Source organism: Heloderma suspectum, chromosome 2, assembly GCF_057233095.1.
Source record: "Heloderma suspectum isolate Gila_16-S chromosome 2, 16-S_ref, whole genome shotgun sequence".
Classification (NCBI taxonomy): domain Eukaryota; kingdom Metazoa; phylum Chordata; class Lepidosauria; order Squamata; family Helodermatidae; genus Heloderma; species Heloderma suspectum.
The window spans coordinates 315,498,906-315,522,053 of record NC_139459.1 but is presented as its reverse complement, the minus strand read 5'-3'; the positions used below and the strand labels follow the sequence as shown (position 1 = coordinate 315,522,053).

General features: G+C 44.0%; 2 protein-coding genes across 4 annotated transcripts in view; one reads left to right on the top strand and one right to left on the bottom strand.

The window, feature by feature from the left end:
- The window catches only part of LOC146354987 (histone-lysine N-methyltransferase SETMAR), a 97,789-nt gene extending 84,805 nt beyond the window's left edge, over positions 1-12,984 (top strand). The window contains exon 5 of the transcript XR_014788557.1: positions 12,961-12,984. The gene's annotated coding sequence lies outside the window, so the exon portion shown is untranslated. The remainder of the gene's footprint in view (positions 1-12,960) is intronic.
- The window catches only part of SUMF1 (sulfatase modifying factor 1), a 98,762-nt gene extending 75,887 nt beyond the window's left edge, over positions 1-22,875 (bottom strand). For 2 of the 3 annotated variants that reach the window (XR_014788556.1, XM_084840304.1), the window contains exons 1-3: positions 22,574-22,875; positions 13,366-13,539; positions 8,714-8,788 (exon numbers count right to left, since the gene is read on the bottom strand). Coding sequence is in view for 2 of the 3 variants with exons in the window: in XM_084840304.1 (XP_084696430.1) it covers positions 8,714-8,788; positions 13,366-13,539; positions 22,574-22,864 (540 nt within the window). In the remaining variant the exon portion in view is untranslated. The remainder of the gene's footprint in view (positions 1-8,713; positions 8,789-13,365; positions 13,540-22,573) is intronic. The other variant, XM_084840305.1, reaches the window with a different exon arrangement.
- Between the last annotated feature and the right edge of the window lie 273 nt (positions 22,876-23,148).

The window sequence follows — 23,148 nt, the reverse complement described above, 5'->3', positions numbered from 1 at the left end:
ACCACACTTGAAGAAGGATGCAGACAAACTGGAGAGGGTTCAGAGGAGGGCAACAAAGATGATCAGGGGACTGGAAACAAAGCCCTATGAAGAGAGACTGAAAGAACTGGGCATATTTAGCCTTGAGAAGAGAAGACTGAGGGGAGATATGATAGCACTCTTCAAGTTCTTGAAAGGTTGTCACAGAGAAGAAGGCCAGGATCTCTTCTTGATCATCCCAAAGTGCAGGACATGGAATAATGGGCTCAAGTTACAGGAAGCCAGATTCCGGCTGAACATCAGGAAAAACTTCCTGAGTGTCAGAGCAATACGACAATGGAACCAATTACCTGGGGAGGTGGTGGGCTCTCCCACACTGGAGGCCTTCAAGACGAGGCTGGACAGCCATCTGTCAGGGATGCTCTGACTTGGATTCCTGCATTGAGCAGGGGATTGGACTCGATGGCCTTGTAGGCCCCTTCCAACCCTACTATTCTATGATTCTATGATTCTAAAACAGTTAAAACATTTTAAAAGAACAGATTCTGATCTTAATAACTGCAGCTGTTCATTCAGGGAAGGCCACTTGAAATAGCAATGTCTTCAGGAGGCGCCGAAAACACCACAAGGTTGGCACCTGCCTGACCTCCAAAGGCAGGGAATTCTACAGGAAGGGGGCCACTATGCAGAAGGCTCTTTTCCTGGTGGACTCCAGCCAGGCCATAGGTCTTGAATGCAGCTGTGAACCTGGTAGGAGTGGGGCAGTCACAGTATGCCAGACCCCCTATGTTCTTTCAGCTGCACTAGCTGCTGAAGGTTTTAAGGCGCCATTCAAGATGCAGTAATCACCCATGCACAGCAGTACTAGAAAGGATGGATGCACAACCTTCAAAAATAAAAATAAGAGAAAAGGGGATTCTAGAATGACAAGAAAATTGTGTTGTGAAAGACACAGCTCACTTGATTTCTGTTCAGCACTTTCTGAAGAGCTAAATGGTTCTCCACTGTACCACAGAAACCTGGGAGCAACATACTCTGTCAAGTACAACAATAAACTTTACGCTACTCAAAATTATGCTGACATGAGGAAAATGTGTTACCACTAGCAGTACCCAGCTGCCAGTGCCAGTGCTCCCACACAAACTACTACCCTTTGCTCCTGAAGAGTGTCCTCATTTCCTACACTGCTCCATCCCTTGGCTTCCTCTACTCAAAACAGACTTCAAGCAGCACTACAGTATCCAAGTCCCATCCATGAGACGACAACTCATCAAGCACCTGTCTGACCTTTTCATTGCCAACCTTAATTCCATCTCTGACCCCAAAACAAATGAGATCGCAGGACGCATCATCATCCCACGAACCCACAAAGCTTCCCTATCTGTTTGCGGTTAGCAATGGACATGGCAGCTATTTTATTTCACTGTTCTAGAAGCCTGAATAGATACAGCCCATACAATTACTGTGCCCACCCCAATGTCTCAAGACACAATGACATCCAGTGTAGCAATAAATCTTAGAATTTTAGGCTCCATTTATTTTGCCACTCACACAGAGGAAACACGATAATCAGTCACCCCTCCCATTCTACCTGTCCCATGATGGATTCCTTGCCCACTTCAGTGTATTTGACATTCCTGATCAGAAAGGCACGGGCTTAAATACAGGAACTCTGCCAAACAGAAAGTGAATATCCAGAAGGTGATGCATCTTTGGTGCTCACCTGATCCACAGTTTTCTCCAGCTAAGCTATTCCGTTTCCCAAGCACATCAAAAGCTGTACTGAAATGACCTAATTCTGTTCAACTTTCTGCTTCCATAGCAACCGTAAAACATTTAGGTTTAAAACAGCTGCCGCTGACTGTACAGACACACCACAATGCAAATAATGCCAAAAGGGACATGGTTTTCATGGCTCCAGACAAAGAAGAAAGGACAACAGGCAGGTTTGGTTTGGTTGTGCTAACCTGTGCAGAAGAGGCATTTATAACACAACTTACCCAGCAATCCTATATACCAATTATGCTGGGTGCTGCGATACACCACCACTGGGCTGGCAGAATAGCCACCGTATCCTGTATCAGCTCAGGCTGGGAAATGGAGGGGGAAATATACAACCAAGAAAATCCCCAAATGGCAGACAAGCTGCAGATGACCTCTCCCTGGAAACATCGCCCAAGCTCACTAATCAGGAACCGTACCGAGGTGACAATGTCCATACTGTGGGAGCCACTCCATGCCAGCTGAGCCAGGGGCATGTCCATCACATTGTCACAATCCCAACGCAGAAAAAATACTAAGAACCAGGCAGCATCCAACCAAGGGAGCCCTGAAGTGCAGGCTGTAGATCAGGCACAAACACTCTCCCAGGGTTGCTGGTTCAAATCGACACAGAGGATTTTTCTTCTTCCTTTCCTGCAGCCATCATTCATTGGAAACGGGATGGCCAGTACAGTTGCAGACATGCACAAACAAATGCACCGATGCTCCAAGGGTTACTAGTTCAAATACCCAAGGGGAACACCGGTTACACCTTGATATTGGCTGTGGCGATCCAAGAGAACATGGGGAGAGGCTGAAGAGAAGTGAGCAAGGAGCGTGTGGCTCTCACACAGCAGAGGTCTCGCGAAGGGCATTCAACCCCCACCCACAGCTAGAAACAACACAGGAACATACTTTGTCCCCTCTGACAGTCGCGGGGGGGGTGGGGGGAGAAATGATACACCAGAGAGGAAGAAGCCAAGTGCACTCATTGCTACAGCTATAGGAAGTTCCACATAAGAGCAGGAGAATACAGCATACAGGCCACTGTGGTGACATTGCTACAACCACAGGAGGGTCAACATAGCCCAGCATGCTGCGTCCCACCGTGGCCAACCAAATGACTGCCAGGAACCCACAAGCAGGGCCCAACAGCAATAAATAGTCAACATTTGGGATCTCCTGAAGTGTGGAGACAGGACCCCATACAAAGAGACATGGAGGCGTTTCACTAAAAAGAAGAGTTGGGTTGCAAGTTTCCAACGAGTGCTGGTCCAGGATGAAGTAGCATAGGAAGGGTTGGGCAAGAGCGACCATGGAGAAGTGTGCATGTGCACGTGCACACGCAGGTATGCACAGAAACTCAGCAAGTAGGGAAGTAACAGCACAAGAAGCGTGTAAGCCTGACAAGTTTCCAGGCTGGGGTGGAGCTCAGAAGATCTAGGCTGCTTAGGAGGCACCATTTCATAACATTTTGAGAAATGCTATGACAGGCAGTTACTTGCAGAACAGATTCCTTGCTTCAGACTACCCCCTTCATTCTTCATTTCTCATATTCTTTGCTTTGTAATTCCTCCACTGATCATCCAGGGCCAAACAAAATTCATCTTGCATGCCTTTTCGACTCAGCTTTGTGTGTGTGGACTGAATTCCCACACTCAGAGTGTGATCCTTGTGCAAATCACCCTTTTAGGTTTGACTCTCAGTAGTTCCTTAGATGGTGTCAGCAGCTACGTCCATAAAGACTGAATGTCAGTCCTAGGAATTCATCAGCCCTGGCCTTGCCAGCACCATCCAGCTTTTATCCAAGCGGGGTGGGGGGAAACACATCTTGAGTCACATAAAGCTGGTGGCTTATAGCTTAGAAAACTAGCAACAAAAACATATTGGATTCCATGCTTTAAATCGAAGGAGATTTTTAAAAACAAAAAAAAAACAGTAAGTATTATTCTTCCAGATGTTACTTTTGTATTATCCATCACAGCCTCTGTATCTGAAGTGGGGGAAACACTTTTGGCTAAACCGTTAAATAACTGGCTAAGAATGCCAAGCCACAAGAAAAGCAAGTCCCTGCATCACTAGGCGGCTGGCCAAAGTAATCAGAATAATATCATTTTTCCATGCCTACCCAGATGATGTTCTGCATGCCAGGATGTCCTAATAATACATATTGAAAAACAAGGCAAAGGATAGTCCTCTAAAAGTTACTCTAACCAAATAGGGGAAATCTCTGAAAGGAAGCAGCAGAATTGAGCACTTTAGGTCACCAGCCAGTTCCAACTCGCCTCTGAGGCGAGCATCAGGGACAGTGCTTCCAAGTTAGGCTGAGGCCCATGACATATGGAGTAGCTGCTTAAAGAACTGGCATTCTGCCATTTGACTAGGGGTAGAAGAGCAAAACACAGGCACAGACTGTTAAACAGAATATTTTTTAAAAAGCATTTCCTGCAAAGCTCTCTATGGGGGAGCTGGACGCTCTGAATCTCTATATGCTCACTGCAAGGTTTTGTATTAGTATTTCACATGTGTGTTTATGTTATCAGGCATGTAAATAAACTTTTGCAGGCGTGTGTGTGTGTGGGGGGGGGGGTGTTATTTAGAGCATTTCGACTTCCATGCCAAGCATCACAATTCCTTTGAGGGGGAAAATGATACAGCTAAGACAATGCAAGGCACACACAAAAAATTCAGGGAGGCATGAATGCCCCCCTGCCCTCCTCTGAGTGGATTGTTTCATTAAGTCAAATGCCACACACACACACATACACACGCACACACACACCAGCCACTGCAATACTACACTTTGTATTAATCATCAGTTCTGGATTCAACTGGTCAGCTTATAACCCTGCTCTAGATACATTAATGCAGTCTTCCCCAACCTGGCGCCCTCTGAATATGTTGGACTACAACTCCCATCAGTGGGAGGCTGATGATCAAGCTGGTGATGGGAGCCCAACACATCTGGAGCACTCCAGGTTGGGGAAGGCTGCATGAAAAGTATACTACCAGCCCATGTGGTCCTCCCACTATGTGTTTATGTGGCCATGAGAGTAAGTGTGGTGATGTGGGTAGAGCAGAGTACTTAGACTGGAAAAACTTGGGCTCAAATCCCCCTTCAGTCATGATATGCACTGAGTGACACTAGGCCTGTCACTCTCTTTCAGGCTAACCCACCTCACAGGATTGTAATGAGAATAAAATGGGAGGGGGAAATTTTGTACATCACCCTGAAGTTCTTGCAAGAAGGATGGGATAAAAGCATAGTAATAATTTTCAAAGAGCTTCTTCCCTTTTGTGGAGCACGAAAGCATGAGTTTCCAGATCAGCCATATGTCTTACTTTGGCAACAGCTTGTTTCAGGAGACGGGCCAGTCGTCTTCTAGGTTTTCATGCCTTTTCAGACAAAAGGGAACCACAGGGCAAGGGTGAGAAATGCATGGCCCTCCAGATTTTGTTGGACTGCAACTCCCACCAGCCCTAGCAACCATATCTAATGGGGAGGGTTGATGGGAACTGCAGTCCAAAAACATTTGGAGGGCCACATACTTTCCCATCCCTGCCATAGGGTAATGCTTTAAGCCGGTCAATGCACACAGAGGGAACAAGATGGCTGCCCCCCCACCCCCACCCACCCTTTGTTATCAATGACCAAGTCAGTCAGGACTTCTAAAGTTAGAAGACAAGACATAGTCCTCTCTCCCCCTTTCTGGTTCAGTTGTCATCGGCCCCTATTGAAGCGTCAACAGAAGCACAAACCTGGACTCATTACCCCCCTATCTAAACCTCTGATCCAGCCTGCCTTCTATCTGTGCCTGTGCAAACTAGCCTTGCTGGCACAGCTGGCCAGTGGGGGCTTCTGCTTCAGAGCCCCATTGGCAAAGACACTTGTGGGTACAATTTGCTTCTTTATTTCTTTGCTGCATTTCTATACCACTGAATAGCCAAAGCTTTCTGGGAGGTTCAGAGAAATCAAAGCTATAAAACACAACATGTGAAACCATAATATAAAACCTTTAAAAGTTTAAAACAGAATAAAAGCAATGTAAAAAAAACACAGTAAAAGCCAGCAGTGGTGTAAAGATCAAAAACACAATAACACATTTAAAAACAGAGGACTACAGTCTGGGGAAATACATAAGTCTTCACCTGACACTGAAAAGACCACAATGTAGGTGCCAGGCAAGCCTCTCTGGGGAGGTCATTCCACAACTGGGATGCCACCACCAAAAATACCCTCCCATTAGTAGCCACCCACCTCACCTCATTTGGTGGGGGCACCCGGAGAAGGGCCTCTAAAGATGACCTTAGGGTCTGGGCAGGTATATATGGGAAGAGATGATCCTTCAGGTAACTTGGCCCCAAGCAGGCTTTCAAAGTTAATACCAGCATTTTGAACTGGGCCCAGAAATAGACTGACAGCCAGGCAAGGTCACAGAACACTGGCGTAACACCTTTCCAGGCTTCTGAACACCAGAGCTTGACAGTTTCACCTAAGCATCCCAGAAGCATTTGAAATCAACTATATGAATATCAACATTCTGTCCACAGCTAGGCAAACATGTCCAATTTCCCCCAGGCAAGCAGGAGCAAAGACTGCTTCTAGTTTATCACACAAGGTAAAAGAAATTGGCCACCTCTGAACTAGACAGCCATTCCCCCCGCCCCTTCTGGCTGTATTTAAAATAGAACAAGAAAAGGTACAAGTTCTACACCTTCTCATAGTCTGTCAATGTCAAAAGCATGGGCAATTTTCCCAGAAGAGATTGGGTGGGGGAAGAGGGTTTTTTTACCACATGCATCACGTCAGATTCAAACGCTCCATCATTCTAAACTGCAGCTTAACCCATTAAGTTTCCTCCCTCCCCTTTTATTCACAGCATCCACTTTCTTCGATAAGAAAGAATAAAGCCTACAGGGTCTAATTGCACCTCACAGTCCCACACACAGAGTGCTTCAGCGTGTGCTATTATTGCTCCAATGCATAACATTTTCCTTTGAGAGCACAGTGGGAACACGGCAAGATGAATCACTTCTGTGAAATTTAAACTGATTACATACGAAAACACTAAGTCACCTAGCGCCGTCCTCCAACTGTCTGCTAAAAATGCAGCTGAAAACCCACAAGTGGCCCCCTACCTGTGTTTAAGGTAAAATTAATATGTTGCTTCCCCTCTCAGCACACTGTATTTCCCAGCTGAAAAAAGAGTAGCAAAACAGAGGGGGGGGGGGAATCTATACAGCACTGCAAAACGCTGTTTCCCTGCCCCTTAACAGTGCAGCAGTGATATAATTTTTCGTATAGATGTAAGCCTTCTCCCTACAGCCACATTCACTTTTTTTATATATATAGGTGTAACAATCATCATCTGCAAAAGGTTGGTTCTGATTTTTCAGTGGCAAGGCTTGTTCCCACATTACATGTTTGCAGATACAAATCTACCAGGTAGTGTGTGGGTTTTTTCTAAAAACCCAGTAAAACGTGGAAGGAGATGTGGAGATTGGCTTCCCAATGGCCTGGCTCACATGTAATGACAAACCAGAATATGGTCTGGTTTGCATGACATGCTGAGGTTCACTGTGGGTTGTTTAACTCATGATGAGCTGCAGCATGTGCGGGCAACATTCTGAATATGCAACCCTAAGCAGGGGTTGCCATGTTGTGCAAACCCAGCCATCAAGGGTTACGCAAGGGTTGTTTTACCCTCAAATAACCCTTAGTGGCCATGTTTGCATGATGCAACAACCCCTGAGAGAAGGTTGCACATTCAAAATGTTGGCCGCATGCAACATTTAAACAATTCCCAATGAACCCACAATGTCATGTGAACCAAGTCTATGGGTTGAGTATGAGTTGTCATTGAATTGTGGGCTATTGTTGAATCATGGGTTGTCATTAGGCACGAACCCTGCACTACAGTTTAACTATGGCTTGTTAACAATCTCTTCCTGGGTTGTTTGTGGGTTGTAAACTCTGGGTTGTTCATATTTAACAACCCATAGTTAAACCATAGTGCAGGATTCACATGTAACAACAACCCACAATTCACAACAACACATGATTCAACCCATACTCTGGGTTGTTGTTACCTGCAAACCAAGTCAGTGTGTATCAACAAAATAAGAATACTAGTGCAGTCATTCCTAAATTACAAAAATAGGCACAGACCCACATATGAGTGTGAGCCTTGCATGTTTAAGTATTTAACATGCTCAATTAAGCATTGCATGAGAGGGTAATGACCACAGATGTGGGTTCCTAGACTCCTTCAAAAAATTGGTGGAAATACCTTGAAGCATGAGAATATATCATTAGAGAACTTTACTAATATTTCCATTTCTCTCCCCCTCCACACACACACACCTTTCTTTTCTGTTCTTTCTTTTGTCATGCATTAGGTTTTAGTGCTGGGAGTATGGGAGGTTAATTAAGTCATTACTAATGTAAGTCCCATTGATTTAAATGCATCTACTTTAAGTATGACAAACTCTGGATCCAGCCCAATGTATTTCTCACATCTTCACCCAGTTTGCATGATTTAAGCTGTGTCAGGCACCATTTGCCTAATTATCCACCCAGGCATGGTTTCTTGCATCATCCAAACCCAGGTGACAATGGCTGGTTTGAGGGAAGAACAAACCTCAAATAGCCCATAGCCTGCTGTTGGGTTATTTGAGGGCTGTTTCCCCCTCAAACAAGCCATCCTGCCCCGGTTCAGATGACACAACTGCATCCAGGCGGGGAGTTAGGCAAATGGCCCCCAGCATGCACTAGGGCATAAACAAGCCACCATTAAGCCACGGTGATCATGCCAACCAGGTCACCATGTCCTGTATTGAAACTTAACACATCTTTGCAGTTCTCCACATACTTTGATTACAGTACTACAGACTATATTATTACTGCTACAATGAAGTATGTGTGGCCATGTATTATTAGGCCAAAGCACACTAGCTAAAATGTATGACTCACAGCCTGATTAATTTCAGTCTTCACTTGTTCACTCAACATGCCTTCAAATACAAAGGAATCGCCAAATCTTTCTGCCTAGGAGAGAGGGAAAAAAAGGAGAAAATAGAATAAAAGTCGAACAGATTTGAAGGTTTGCTGTGCAAGTATTTTTATTCCCAAAATGCCAGAAAAAGAAAGCATCAAATTAGACAATTAAACGCACAATGGGCTTTGCTTAATCCTTCCTATTCGCAATTCAGAATTTGTTGTTAAAAGGAACAATAAGTTATATAGCAGACTCACAGGGGATGAAAATATCACTTTGCTCAAGGATATGATCATTCCAGAAATTGTCACTGAGATGAAATGCAAACTCCGATTAGAAGAACAGATGGCAGCTGCTAGAACCCCTGTAAACATTTCCTCTTCCACTGATTGAAACTAACATTTTAAACGGTGCAAATTCCACTATTATAAAGAAGAAGGAATGAGAATCAAGGGATATTGGTAAGCATTCTGGCAGAAGAACATCCAGCACATTACAATCTTGCTCATCTCAACAGATATTTACTATTAAAGGATCTTGCTTTACTAATAGGGGAAGTGAGGCTGAAAAGTGGAAGCCTGACCAGAACCATTTAATGAGTTTCTTACTGTGGTGGGATTTCAAGACCAACTGACCCATGAACCTATGAGATGGGATGTTTCTTTCAATGGAACCTGGTTCACAAGGCAAAAATTAATGGCTTTATTAGTAATGCCAGTCTTTCAAGGGTGAGGCCAGATGTCACTGGAACAACGTGCTCGCCTGTAGAAGTTCTCAGACATACCAAGGATCTCAGGTAGAAGGTCTGGGAAAGACCTCTGCCTGAGAACTTGGATAGCTGCTGCCAGTTAAAGTAGACCAGGACTGGGTAGAAAGTAGGTCTCCAGATACTTTGGAGTTCAACTCCCAGAAGACCTTGCCAGCATGGCCAATGGTCAGGAATGCTGGGAATTGAACTCCAAAACATGTCATTCATTTCATTTATTGTATTTCTATATCACCCCATGACCAAAGCTCTCTGGGCAGTTTCCAAAGATTAAGCCCTTTAAAATACAATATAGTAACCTAATATAAAAAACCATTTACATACAAAAAAATATAAACCATTTTAACAATTAACAATAAGAAATCCCAAGACCCATTAAAAACCCTGCCATATCCTGCCAAATGCATGGGAGTAGAGGAAAGGAACCTGGCACCAAAAAGATGACAATATTGGTGCAAAACATCTAGAGATCTACTTTCTGCCCATGCCTGGAGTAGACAATATAAGGCTAGGTGAACCAATGGCATTGGCCAGTATAAGGCAGCTTCGTGTATCTGAAACTACAACAGCAGCTACTGGGATGATCTATATCCGGGGGCTCAAGCGTAGTACATTCTAGGCTCCATGCCCCTCCTGATTATTATTTTATTTATTATTGTTATTGTTGTTATTATTATTTAGATTGGGATGCTAGCATGCTGCAAAGTGAAGTTCTGCCCTCCAGCACCACCTTTATTTGGCTTCAAAAGAGTGGTTCTATGTTTTGGAGCTCAGACCCCATTTCTGCCTTGTACTTAGGTTCTTGCGCAAGTTACTTTTCTTCTTGCCAGTTTGCCTTCCGGGAAGTGGTATTTTGTGATCAGCCATACCCACCATGGCAGCCATTTTACGAATGGGCAAGCTCCACCCCCATGGAAGCCATTTTATGAGAGCACCCATGATATTCTCTCAAAATTCTAAATATGCCCACTGACCCAAAAAGGCTAGAGACTCCTGATCTAAACATATAACAGGAAAACCATGCCAGGTATGTTGCTCCAGGAGTGGGGTTTTTCCCCCAGTCACAGGAGTAAAAATTACCTGGCCAAGATGTAGCGCTTTACTTACTTGTGCACCCATTGCAATGGTGGAAGGTGTAGGGAAAGGGATAGATAATAAGAAAGAAACAGTAAGAAAAAAATAAGAACACATCTTTCAGATTGGTAGGAAACATGCTTTTATGTGATCTGTGGTTTCTCCAGTTCTCTGGAATAGTCTGCTTTCGAACCCCGGACCCCCCCCCTCCCCCCCCCCCACACACACACATGAAAATGTTTGTTTAAAAAAGGCTTTTGAAATTCTTAAAGGTAGTTTGTGTCTGAGTGTGGGTTTTTTTGGTTTGACTACACTACTTAGAAATGTCTATCTTCATTGCACTGCACCAATGGGGTTTATGACAAGTAAACTATATTGACATACATAAGCGCACTGGGAATTAGGCATTCCCTCATTGTCGACAGTGACACATACCATTTCCACAGATAAGCCGCACACAGCCTAATGCAAATGCATGTTTACACGGGCCAGATCTACACTAGTGCTTTTTATCGGTACTGAAGTGCACTGATAACTGTTGGAGCACATTACACATTCTATATACCACTTTTCTAATGTGATTTCCTGCTTTTTACTCTGTATTATCCAAAATACTGCAACAAATGTCACTGTGTGCTGTGAGGTATAAATGCACAGGAGAGCTATAGCGTCACCATGATGGGATTGTATTGATATGACACGAGGTGAAGATCTGGCCTCAGAAATAAATACCTCTGAGTTGAGTGGGGCAGTGTTAAGCTAGCCTATCTGCTCCGAAACCGGTTTAAGGGTGCAATCCTATGTAGACAGACGTCAGCCTCTGAACTCAGAGGTGGACACCTATCCAATGCAGGGCAGGCAGAGCATGGAGAGAATCCTCTCCTCCATGCTCCAGCCGCCCTGCTTTTTTGGCTAAACGTGTGATTTCACAGATCTAGCTGGGGCGTGATGGAGCGGGGGGGAGGGGAGGCTGCATGGTGCATAGGAAGTCTCATAAAGAGACTTCCACTGTCTCCTCCCCTCCCCACCCCTGGGACCACCCTCTTTCAGCTCTCTCCATGCTCTGTTCCCAAACGCAGAGAAGGAGCCAGCACGGAAAGAACCACGTTGGCTAGAAGGTGCAGGGAACGCGGTTTCTGGGAACCAAAAAATCCTATGGCCCTCTAGATCGTGTCTAGGGGCCATAGGATTTCTCTCTAAATGCATTAAACTCAGTCATCACTCACTAGCTTTGGTGCAGGGTTGAAACCTAAGGAATTCACTGACCACTCCTTTCGAAACACTATTGCACCAGTCTTAGAATTAATACATTACACTAGATCAAAATCCATTAGGCACTGATTTGACACATTGATCTCAATTTTCTGCTACATGGACAATTGAAAATCAGAGTCTTTTAAAATGTATTTGAGAAAACTTACATCCCACCTTTTCACTACAAAATAATACCCAAGGTAACATCAAAAATACAATACTATTTATAGTTAAATATTTTGGTAGAATACTCGATTTTCTCTATATATTAGCCTCCCCACAGCCTGCTGCCCTCCAGATGTGTTTGGACTAAAATTCTCATCATCCCCAGCCAGTGGCTGCAGATGGTGGAAATTGAAGACCAAACACATATGGAGAGCAGCAGGCTGGGGAAGCCTGATGCACATCATCAAAATAGTCACACAAGATGGAGTCTGGCATATCAGCATACCGAGTATCTTCCTAACTTCCTCTTAGCTGCTGAAAACATGTGGGCAATGTCTAAAAAAATATCCGGAGACAGAACAACCCAGTGATTCTCCACACCCCTCCTACAGAGCTAACAGAAAGAGAATGCTATGCCATGTTTATATAAACTGTTCCAATCACAAATTTGACTTTTCTTCGTATTTGGGTTTAGTGAGTACATTCTAGGACTTAATCCCTAGAAACATTTTTAAAGCATATTTAGAAACTACTGATTCCTTTACAAAGTCCTCCAGCCTTTTCAAGTAGCTTAAGGATTTTAGCACTCATTTTCCCATCGCTATTATTGTGCAAGGTTGCATTTGTTTGGCGCAATCTTACACTTGAGTTGCACCAGCCAACAGGCCACAGGATTTGGCGTAAGCTCTCCTACACTAGTGGAATGAGAGATATTGTTCTGTGGAGCCTGCCATGTGGGTTCGAGCCCCCGGAGTTCCCTCTCTTTTGATCCTGACATGTTTTTGGCCAGGCATGCAAGAGGTGAGTGGGGGGAGGTGTTCCCCCCCTTCCCCCTGGTGGAGCTCAACCTCAGACCTCCTGCTTCCCAGCCCCTTGCCCTATGCAGTGAGCCACTGGAGGAGGAGGCTGTTCATGTGCATCTCCCCTGTCTTTGCTTAACAGAAAGCTTTTCCTCCTGAACAGGCCTTGAATTTTTGACCCAGGAGGACTGAGTGCACAGTCTGTAGGCCATCTGCCCAGTAAGTTATGTGGGTGCTGTGTTGTGTGGGCTCTCCTTCCTTCCCTTGGCATGGTGTGCTCCAAAACAGTGCTTGTAAGCAGCAACAGAGCCCTGCCTGTAGGAATGCCTGGAGACTGGGAGTGGTGGTGTTACTGCTGGCCATGCCACCAGGTCTGATGGAGTGGCGGCACTGTGCACGTATTGCGATACGGTGGGGGGGGGTCCTTGTCATTTTCTGTTGATTTGCTCTCTCCACGGGTGGGCACCATGTGGACTTTGCAACCAGCAAAGTCCCAGATTGGTGGGCTTTGATGCTGTTTCCAGAAACGATGGGAGCATTTCGCCAACAACCATCTTGGCCCCCTTACTTCTGTGCGATAGCCAGTGGCATTCACAAATTTCTCATATTCTGCATTGCTGACTTCATAGCGATCCATGAAGAAATGGTCGATGTGGACTCTCCTTGCAGGAGATTCTCCGTCTTGTCGTATAACTGGCTCATCAGTTCCCATTGTAAACACTCCAGCTGGAATAGAGGCCATCTGCAAATTGAAGGAGATAATTTCAGGTATGTCTAAAACAGCAGAGCTCCCCATTGTCCTTTCACACTGAATGCAGAGGTAAGCAACGCTTGTCATTTGTAGGACTACCACCTTCTAAGTTCAGAATACCTTCTACAAACACCTTTTCACAGTGATCATATTGTGCGAAGTAGTCCCCATTTTATCAATGGAGCAACAACACTGAGGGACAAAGATTTGCCCCAGCCCAGTGATTTGCCTGTGTCAAAATACAGAAGTGTGCCAAAAGGTTTACAGTGTCGTTAGACACACAAAACAGGTTGCTGGGCGATCTACAAGCAAGAACTGGGTAAACAGGAGTCAGATAAGAACGGCTGTGCTTCAGAAAAGGCTGAGAAAAGTAGGGAAGCTCTTCAGGTTATAGGAAACAGCATAGCAGAAGGCACTGACACATAAGCAGATGGGAGGGGTTGTTGATAAATGTATTTGGACCATTTCACACATTCAACAAGTCTGAACACTTTACACGTGACAAGGTACAGCCCTGACACTGCATAGATGTCATAATGTGCAGATGACTTGTGTAGCATTGACTCAATACATCCAATTCATATGTGACACTGAGGAGCCTATATCCTACTATACATAGATATTTTGGCATTTGCCAAGTGCATGAACTGAACCTTAGTGCAAAAGCAGAAAGGAAGAAGAGTTAATTAAGATATCTGTTAACCAACTCTAGTGAACTACCTCAAGAAAGCAGCTACCTTAACTGAACAAGATTAGAAGTCCACCCAAACCATCCTATCTCCAAATTGCTGGATCAGACAAATATGGCTCAGTTTTAGTTCTGACTTCAATTGATTTCTTCTTCTAAATCACTTTGACTTTCCTACCCATTTGTAAAAATATTTTGGGATTCTCAATCCAGGCTGCATCACCTGAATGGGCATCTTCCCTAGATACAAAAACCAGTTGAAAGAACATGAGCGTCCTAAACATTAAATCCACAGATGGAAAGAATGAAAGTATCAGACACTGTCACACAACAAACTACTAGGAGAAAGATTTGTTCGATTTAGCTCTAGCTATGCTGAGTTGTAAGAAGAAAGGCCTCTCTCATGTTGCAATACACTCTTCATGTTGTTGTTAGGTTTCTGCAGTGCTTGTAAGAACCACCGTGTTGCTGCACTGACCATCTGTGATCATGGATTCCAATGAGAGCATATATGGGTATCTGTCAAAGTCTGGTTTGCACTACACCCACCACAATATGTCAGGACTGGATGTCTTAATTTCCTTTAAATGCTAGAAATGCCCTGTTTTTTAATTTTTAAAAAGCCTTGGTTGTGACAACTGAAGAGTCACAATTTTGTTAGTCTTTAAAGTGCCACAAGATTCTGTGTTGGTTTTGTTGCAACAGACTAGCACAGCTGTCCCTCTGGAAACAGTTACCATTGATATTCATAACGTTTACGCATTCATCGTTTGGGAGATCTGTCCAGAGGTGGAAAAATTATTATAGACCAAGGATACAATTTCAAGCATACTGAACACAGTGGGACAGATTATTGATTCAACATGTATAGGATTGCACTATACATTTTGTTATATTTTTTGGTAAAGATAGGAGTCTGTATCCAAAGAAATGTCTATTAATCCTGTCTTCAGTTTCAAACTTCAGCATTCTGGGATCTATCATTTTTCTTTTTTTGAACCCAGGCACTACTCCTGGGATAGATACAGCTATCTAACAAGCAGAAATTCAACCAGTAGAACTTGCAGCTTCATTAAATTCCTTTATATCAAGCCATGTACAAATATGTACCAAAAGCAGCTGCATACCCAGATAGTACTAGGCAGCATTCTACAGAATAAGAGAGATAGCTGCAGAAGTCTCCAACACGAGTCTATTTTTCTACTAGGCCTGGAGTAGATTTGAGGTTAGTGATACCTCCTGCATCTCTCAAGAACAGCAGGTGGCTAAATGCCTAGTGATCATTGTCAGCACAACACAGCAGTTGGGCACTTCTGTACTCTCTTTCTTGGTTTATTGCTTGCAATCCTGCTCAGAAAAAGAAAAAAAATCCTCCTAGGTCCCATAGCTCTTTTGATCTATATTAAGCACCCAACAATGATAGAGGCATGAACTGCAGGTCTGCCTGTCCTTCAATTTCTTGCTGACTCACTTCAGCTAAAGTAACAGTTCCAAGTTGGCTTGGCAATTGCAGATGAACAGCTCACCCCTCAGTTATCTCTAGGAAACACACAGGAACAGGAGCATTTCAAAAATTAAGGCAGAAGAACAAAAATCTTTTTTTATACCTCAGTGACTCAGTCATCCCCTAATGATGTATGTAAGCAGATTCTTGCCCGTCAACGCACAGTAAAAGGAGGCCTCTCAAGGCTCAGTATTGTCCTTGGAATTGTAGTCTTGCATACCTTTAATTATGTACCTGCATATATTATTTTCAGCATCTGCTGTAAATGAAATAGGGCTCCTGAGATATATGCTCCAGTTTGTATTGCTATTCAACATCAATGCTGGTTGCAGGTCTCCAGCAGAATTCAGTACTCTTTAGGGTCAGGGGTGGGGAGCTGGAGGTGCTTGGAGTGACCCCGGCCCATGGAACCTTTCAATCTGGCACACAGCCTCTCCACTGTCTGAAGAAGGTTGTTGGGGAGAAGAGAACAGGAACAGGGGCATGAGCAGACAAAGCAGGGGGCTGGGGACCGTCATGCACGCCCCCACTCGTCTTTTCAACAACCCACAGTTGTTAACCGTGTTGTTAAGTAATGTGAACCAGACCAGTATAAAGAAGTTTCGTATGTCCATATACGAAGCTCAAGTGTAACTTGTGTCCTGGGAAACGGATCCCCCACTCCAATATGAAAAAATAAGGGAGTCCTTCCGAATTATGAACAGGTCTCTTGGGCAACATGCAGGGCATATTCATCCAATTCAATGATAAGGCCAGTGGTCAGGGATTATAGTCCAAAACCTCTGGAAGGCACCAGGTTGCCTAGCCCTTGCCTATCCTGTGGTAAAACCGTGCCTGGGCTACGCCACCTTATATTGCTGGTGGTGGGTTACTGCCCATTCCAGTGCTTCCCCACCCCCCAAAATCCCTGCACATAGAGAACAAGCTACATATCTGGGAGAAGGCTAAATGTCCCTTCTCCTCGTGCGCTAGCTCTCTGTGGGAGAATATCTGAGGGAACACTCCAGGGACAGATTTACTCTGCGATCTACTTTGTAAAATGGGGTAGAGATTTACAAGCCTGATTGTAAATCAGCCTGATTCAAATGCTACTTTTGTGGAGCGGTTGCTGCTCTCACAGTTGGCTTCAGTGGGGTAGTTAATGCTGGTGAAGAGATGGCATATTCCATCTTGGGGAAATATCCTTGCAATTTGGATGACAACACAATATACACTTACAGCTGTTACTGACACAATGTGGAAGGCAAATAAAGGGCAGCAGCAACCTCACCACAAGGAGAAATTACATACAGTCCCAGTTCAAAATGTAACAAAGAATTCCAAAACATTGGATAATGAATTAGAAATGTTATCAGTACAAAAACTGCATGGAAGCGTACTGCTTGATACATCAGCCCTTCATAGAAGAACTTGGTCTTTAAGCTACTTCATTGTGAAATGTTTGCCTTTTATATTGTCCTTGGCATTCTAATGCTTTCTTTCAGTGTCTGAAGAAACTGGAATGAAGGAAAAGGTCATTTAAAAACAAAATATATTTTCTCACCTCTGACTTTTTTTGCTGTCAAAGTTGTGTTCAATGTATTTGTTCAGTGTATTAAATCACATCCTAAGCTTCTGTCTACTGTATAGGTAAATAATGCGGGAGTGGGGGGAGAATTACATTAACAAATTATATTTTTCTTGGTAAAAATGAAGAGTAGAGTTTGGGATAGCCAACTAATTAATATTTTCCTGACATAACACCAGAGCGTGTTGAATTTGCAAAGCTCTTTGTAAATGGAAAAATGCTTTTTGCTGGCACCAAGGTTGTTCTCAAGTCATAAGGAACATTTATAAAGTTAGTGAGATAAATAACAGTATCTGAAACACAATGGGATTGCTTTGCCTTTGGAATAATTCCTAGCCTTAACAGTATTGGTACATGTTCTTAGTAATCACTCTATAATACAGGGGTGGGCAACCTGTGGCCCTCCAGATGTTTTGGCGTGCAAGTCCCATCAGCCCTAGCCAGCATAGCCAATGGTGAGGGATGATGAGAGTTGCAGCCCTCCAGATGTTTTGGCCTACAAGTTGCCCACCCTTGATATACTTTTATATAAAAAGGGAAAGTGCTTTTCAATTCACCATTCATTTACTTTGTTAAGACCAACTTGAAGCAGGCTGCTTCAAAAGACAGTAACTTGTCAAAGATAATATTAATACAATATTACAATAATAAAAGCAGTGGCTGAGGGGAGCCCCCAAATGACCACTCAGAGAGTGGCAGGTGATCAGGGCAGCAGAAGCAAACTCCATTTTATTCCTCTAGTTATGGCAGTGTTATGATTTGTGTATAAAATGCAAAGCAACGCATCAACAGAGCATTTCTTAATATTAGGGCTGGCAAACAGTTTTGTTGTTGTTGTTCCAACATATCAAGAAGAAAGTGAGTTGTGTGCTTCACAACTAAAATACAGATGAATGTCTAAAGCACACCCTCGCCCCCCAATAAGATCACTAAGTCCAGGGTCTAAAGTTGCCTAGCTGCACCAATGCCTGGGTATACAACCAATACAATACTGAAAGCCAGCGTGGTGTAGTCGTCAGGCTGTCAGATTAGGGCTGGGGAGACCCAATCCCACTCAGCTATGAAGCGCATTAGGTGTCCTTGGACCAGCCAGCCACACATACACACACTCACTCACTCAGCCCAACATACCTCACAGGACTCATGTGAGGATAAAATGGGAGTGGGGAGGGAAGAACCGTGTACACAGCCTTGGGCCAGTTGGAGGAAAAGCAGGATATAAACGTGATACATAAATGCAATACTCCATCCATTTCATTACATTGATATGTTACATTGTTGTTACATAGGAATGTTATTAAGCAAGTATACTGATCAAGTTTATCTGGTTTTTTAAATGAAGAATCAGCACTCTCCACTGCATTACCACAAGCCAGTATGAAGTGGTAAAGCCTTTTGCGCAAGCCGAGCTGTGTGCGGTGGGCATGTGTGGCACTTTCATTACCTCCGCATTCTTAGCTTTTCCACCTATAGCTGCTTCTGAGATAACCTGCTTAGGAAGAGGAAACATCCATGTTCCAAGGAGAGCAGTAAGTATACCTCCGCCTGTACTCACATTTCCCTGCTGGGAAGGCTGAGCACAGGTAGAGATTGCCTACCAACGCCCCAGCTCCAGCGGTTCCCAGACAAGCAGTGAGCATCTAATAGAGTGCAGAATGGCTGCTCTTGCAGTCACAGCATTTATGGCTGTAACTTAGGATGATGGAACCAACAACAACTGAGACTGAAACAAGTGCAGTCTGGGATGCTATGTGCAGTTCAGGGAAGCATTTATCAAAATGCTAATTCAAAATAAATGCTCAGCCAGGAGCATTCAGCAAAGAGTAATGACATGAAGGGGCGCCCTTATAAAGTGCCTGCTACTTGATAGCTCAAGTTAATCAGGACAGAATTGGTGGAGCTGAACAAAGCATCAAATATATTGTCTAAGTATACAATTCATCCTCCTCCCACATAGCAACAGCCCTCCAATTCTAATAACTCCAACAGAACAGATCAATCAGCCAGTAGCAATGTAGATCCAATTTCTGTTCAGCAGAAGGCACTGGCAAGCATACACAAGACATCAAATCACCCAACACGGTCCTCCATTCTGTATCAAAGTCTTGCCAGAACTGGCATTAGCTCTAGCTGTAGGGCAAAGGCAGCAGTATGGCTTTTGCTGATAATGTGAGATTTTTGGTTTGCTGATCAAATGGACTTTCAGTCCGCCAGGTCTACATAGGAATCTGAAAATGGTTTCAGTTTATTCAGAAATGTATCATATTGAAGGAACTCTCTCTTACTGGGCTGCTTCCCTCTTAGTACTAATTAATCATGCTAACATCTCAAGGATAAAAGGTAACCAAGATGAACACCTAATCCAGGTGGTTCATGGAGTGCACCAGTTTTATTCTGGATGCAATGGAAATGGACCATTATAAATATTAAACACTGGCATAATACTGGCCAGACCATTCCATGCCATTCTTCCTGGAAGCAATTTACAAGTCACTTAAACCAGTCTACAGTGCAACCTATAAGATGTTTTAAAATGACAAACTTGCTCTTGCATCAGGTTAGCTCTACTAACTGCACAGAAGCATGATATTGGAAGTGACACAAAGGCTAACAGTAGACAGCACCATGCCCTGATCCAGGACAGCCTAGACCTAAAAGCACATCCAAAAACTGTCTAGTCTAGCTAGTTGCTTCTATTGTTGAATTGACCTTACATTTAAGTTGTTCCCCCCCCCCAACACTTAACTGAAATCCACCTACTTGAGTTTGCTTTGTCTTTGCCTCACTAATGCAGAGGTGAGCAATTATAAAAGTAACAAGATAATTATACTGCTTCCTCTTTCTGGAAACATTTAAGTATTTGAAAGCTGAGCACAAGAGATGCAGTGAATTCATATATATGTTCCTTAGCATACTAAATAATAATGTATGTTCTGCCTTCAGTAGTAGTTGCCCAGCAGCCACCAGATAACTACCCACTGGAGAACTTTACAGAAACACATACACAGTCTCCCAAAGACCCCAACACACCTATAACAGGCAAAGAACAGATGCAAGCTAGGAGATAAGGCTTGGATGATTATATCATAAAATAAGAAGGAAGATTTTTCCAGAACAACAGAGAACAGGGCACCTACAGATCTGCATGTTCTGTCTGGTGATTGGATGGACCTAGGAAGCACTACGAAGACTTCAGCCACAGAGATATCTGGTAAACTGAGGCACACCTGTCCAGATGCCAGAATCAGACACCACAAGAAGAAGACAGCAGTGTGAGAACTCTTTCTTTAATAGTGCTGCATGTACTGGTCCATTACAACAGCGCTTTTACTTCCTTTGCAACCATATGAGCTATAAACTTTCTTAAAATCATAACTACAAAGAAGTCAATAGTATCACCTTAGGTATGTCATAATTTCAAACACCATCTTGCCATTTTCCAATATTAAAAGGAAGACAGAGATTCTAAGTAGTTTATTTAAAAAAAAATAGCAGCCATGAACACATGGCACAGCAATGAGCTTTGTTTAATGATTGATATGGGTCATCATACTTGCTGGATGCCAGTCTTCCTGTTAAAAAAAATAAAATATAAAGCTACCATTCCCAGGGAACAGAAATATTATCAAGTTCCACAAGTTGCCACACTGAACATAAATTATTCTGCCAGACCTTTGTATGGAGAGATCAGAGCTCAATGGAAAGCCAGCCCTGAAAAAAATATTTTCAGTTCCTAGGCAACAGCATCAAATGTTAAGTATTAGTGATATGGATAGCTGAAGATATAGTTCAAACTCCTAGATATAATCATATAATTTTTAGGCATCTGAGCCTTCCCAACACCAGACAGAGTGCATGTTCTGCCTGTATAAGGCACCCACTTGCAATTCCCAGTTTAGCTACTGTGCTAACTGCAGGTAGAAGGACAAGGAAAGCCATCTGCCTGAGAATGTGGAGAGCCACTATCCATCATAATTAGGATGCACTTGTTTCAGTGGGGACACACACAACTAATTCATGTTGATCCACACCAAACCTCAGATTGGTTGGGCAAACGCATATAGCAAAACACCACTCAGAGAATCTAGACTCCAGACCAGAAAAAATCACTCACAGAGCAATCCAAAGGTTCTGGATGGGGTAGGCAGTATCAATGCAATAGGACCCGCCACTTCCTATGCCCTGCTGGCTTACACTGATCAGGGCGTAAGAGGGACAGAAATGCCTTTTCCCTTCCTCCCTTTTTTTTCATTTTACATATTGCTGTGTTTGATGGGAAGAAGATTTACTATGCCAGTTCTAGGAATGGTGTAGTTTCCCTCCTTTTGCAGTGTGGTGGATCCCAAACCTCCTTTGATCTGACCCCTTCATATCCATTTTTTCTCCCTACTGTGTAAAAGCACCAATGGCAGAGGTGTGATGGTGGTGACATTTTCCACCACTGCAACACATGGTCTCCAGTGGCCAACTTCACTCTCCACCAGTGGAGTGGGAGGTCTGGAATATTCCAAGGCAGTCTCAAACAATCGTGCTACTAGAATTCACATGAACTCCGGGAAAATGGTGATGCAAGTCATATCATTCCTGCTTTCCGAGGCAGAGAATTGATAGATTAGAAACAGAACTAACAAAAGTCCACAAGATGGCGAAGAACTGCTGCAGGAGAAATATTTACGTTTAATAATGGTGGGAGGGGGAATGGGATCTCTTCACAACAAACTAAACAAAAACCTAGCTGATCAAAAGATCTTTTAATCCACTCCGACCCCCAGGTGTCTGAAGGGAAAGATCTTTGGGCAGATCCCCACATTAAATGTATAAAACCATGACATTCCTTATACAATTTTTAAAAATCCATCTGCAGAAGCATTAGGCTACAATGCACATACTTGCTTATGAGTAAGTTTTATTGAATTCAGTGGTACTTACTTCTGACCAAACAGGTTTTGGATCTGGTTATTAGCCAAACCACTAGTCCGACCCCGTCTTAAGGCAGTGCATGCCAATATGTTAGTTAGAACAACATATGCCTTAGATGGACAATGAAACCTTTTCTCATAGCATTTCTGAACACTTGCTTGGGAGTAAGCCCCCATTAAACTGAATGGGGCTCCTGAGTAAATATGTTTAGAAGGAAGTCGTCAGACGCTTCTGCAGAGTCCGTTGCAGTAAGACTCACAAAACTTGGCAGTGTTCCTTATTCGGTCTCTGCGTCCTGATACGCATACCACACACTCCTCTCACCCACTTTCCCACTCCTCCTCACCAAGGCCGGCAACCGATCGCAGGGCTTACCGACCTGCCTGCCCACATCTTCCGACTGCGTATTCCCCAGACAGCCGTTTGGCTGCGGGAGAACATTAGCCTCCAGAGAATATTTCCGCGCAGCCGCTTCCCCACCGCTTGCCCGGTTGGCGCTGCAGCCACATGAGCCTTGATCCCCCTCTCCTCCGGGCCTCCCATCGTCATCGCCGCCCCCCAAACACACTGCGAACCGCAGCCAAAGAGCCCAGCATGCGGAAACTACCCAAAGCAGCCCTCGCCTGGGCGCAGCCATATTTAGTGGGCAATCACGTGAGAGGAAAGTGGGTCAGCTGACCTCCTCCCTTCCAGCTGCCTGAGCTCTGGAACCTTAAGCACGTGTACTCGGAAGTATTGATTCCAAGGGAACTTAAAAGTTCCAGTGCATAAAACTTGCGGTCCGGTTGCCTACAGCGATGACAGCGGGGCAGAGCCCAGGGCGTGGCTGTTACGACCAAAAGAGCCACACATGCGGCCGGCTTCTTTTCTTTTAAACCGGTTTCCTCCTCTATCTCGCAGCCGCGCTTCAACCGCCTTTCT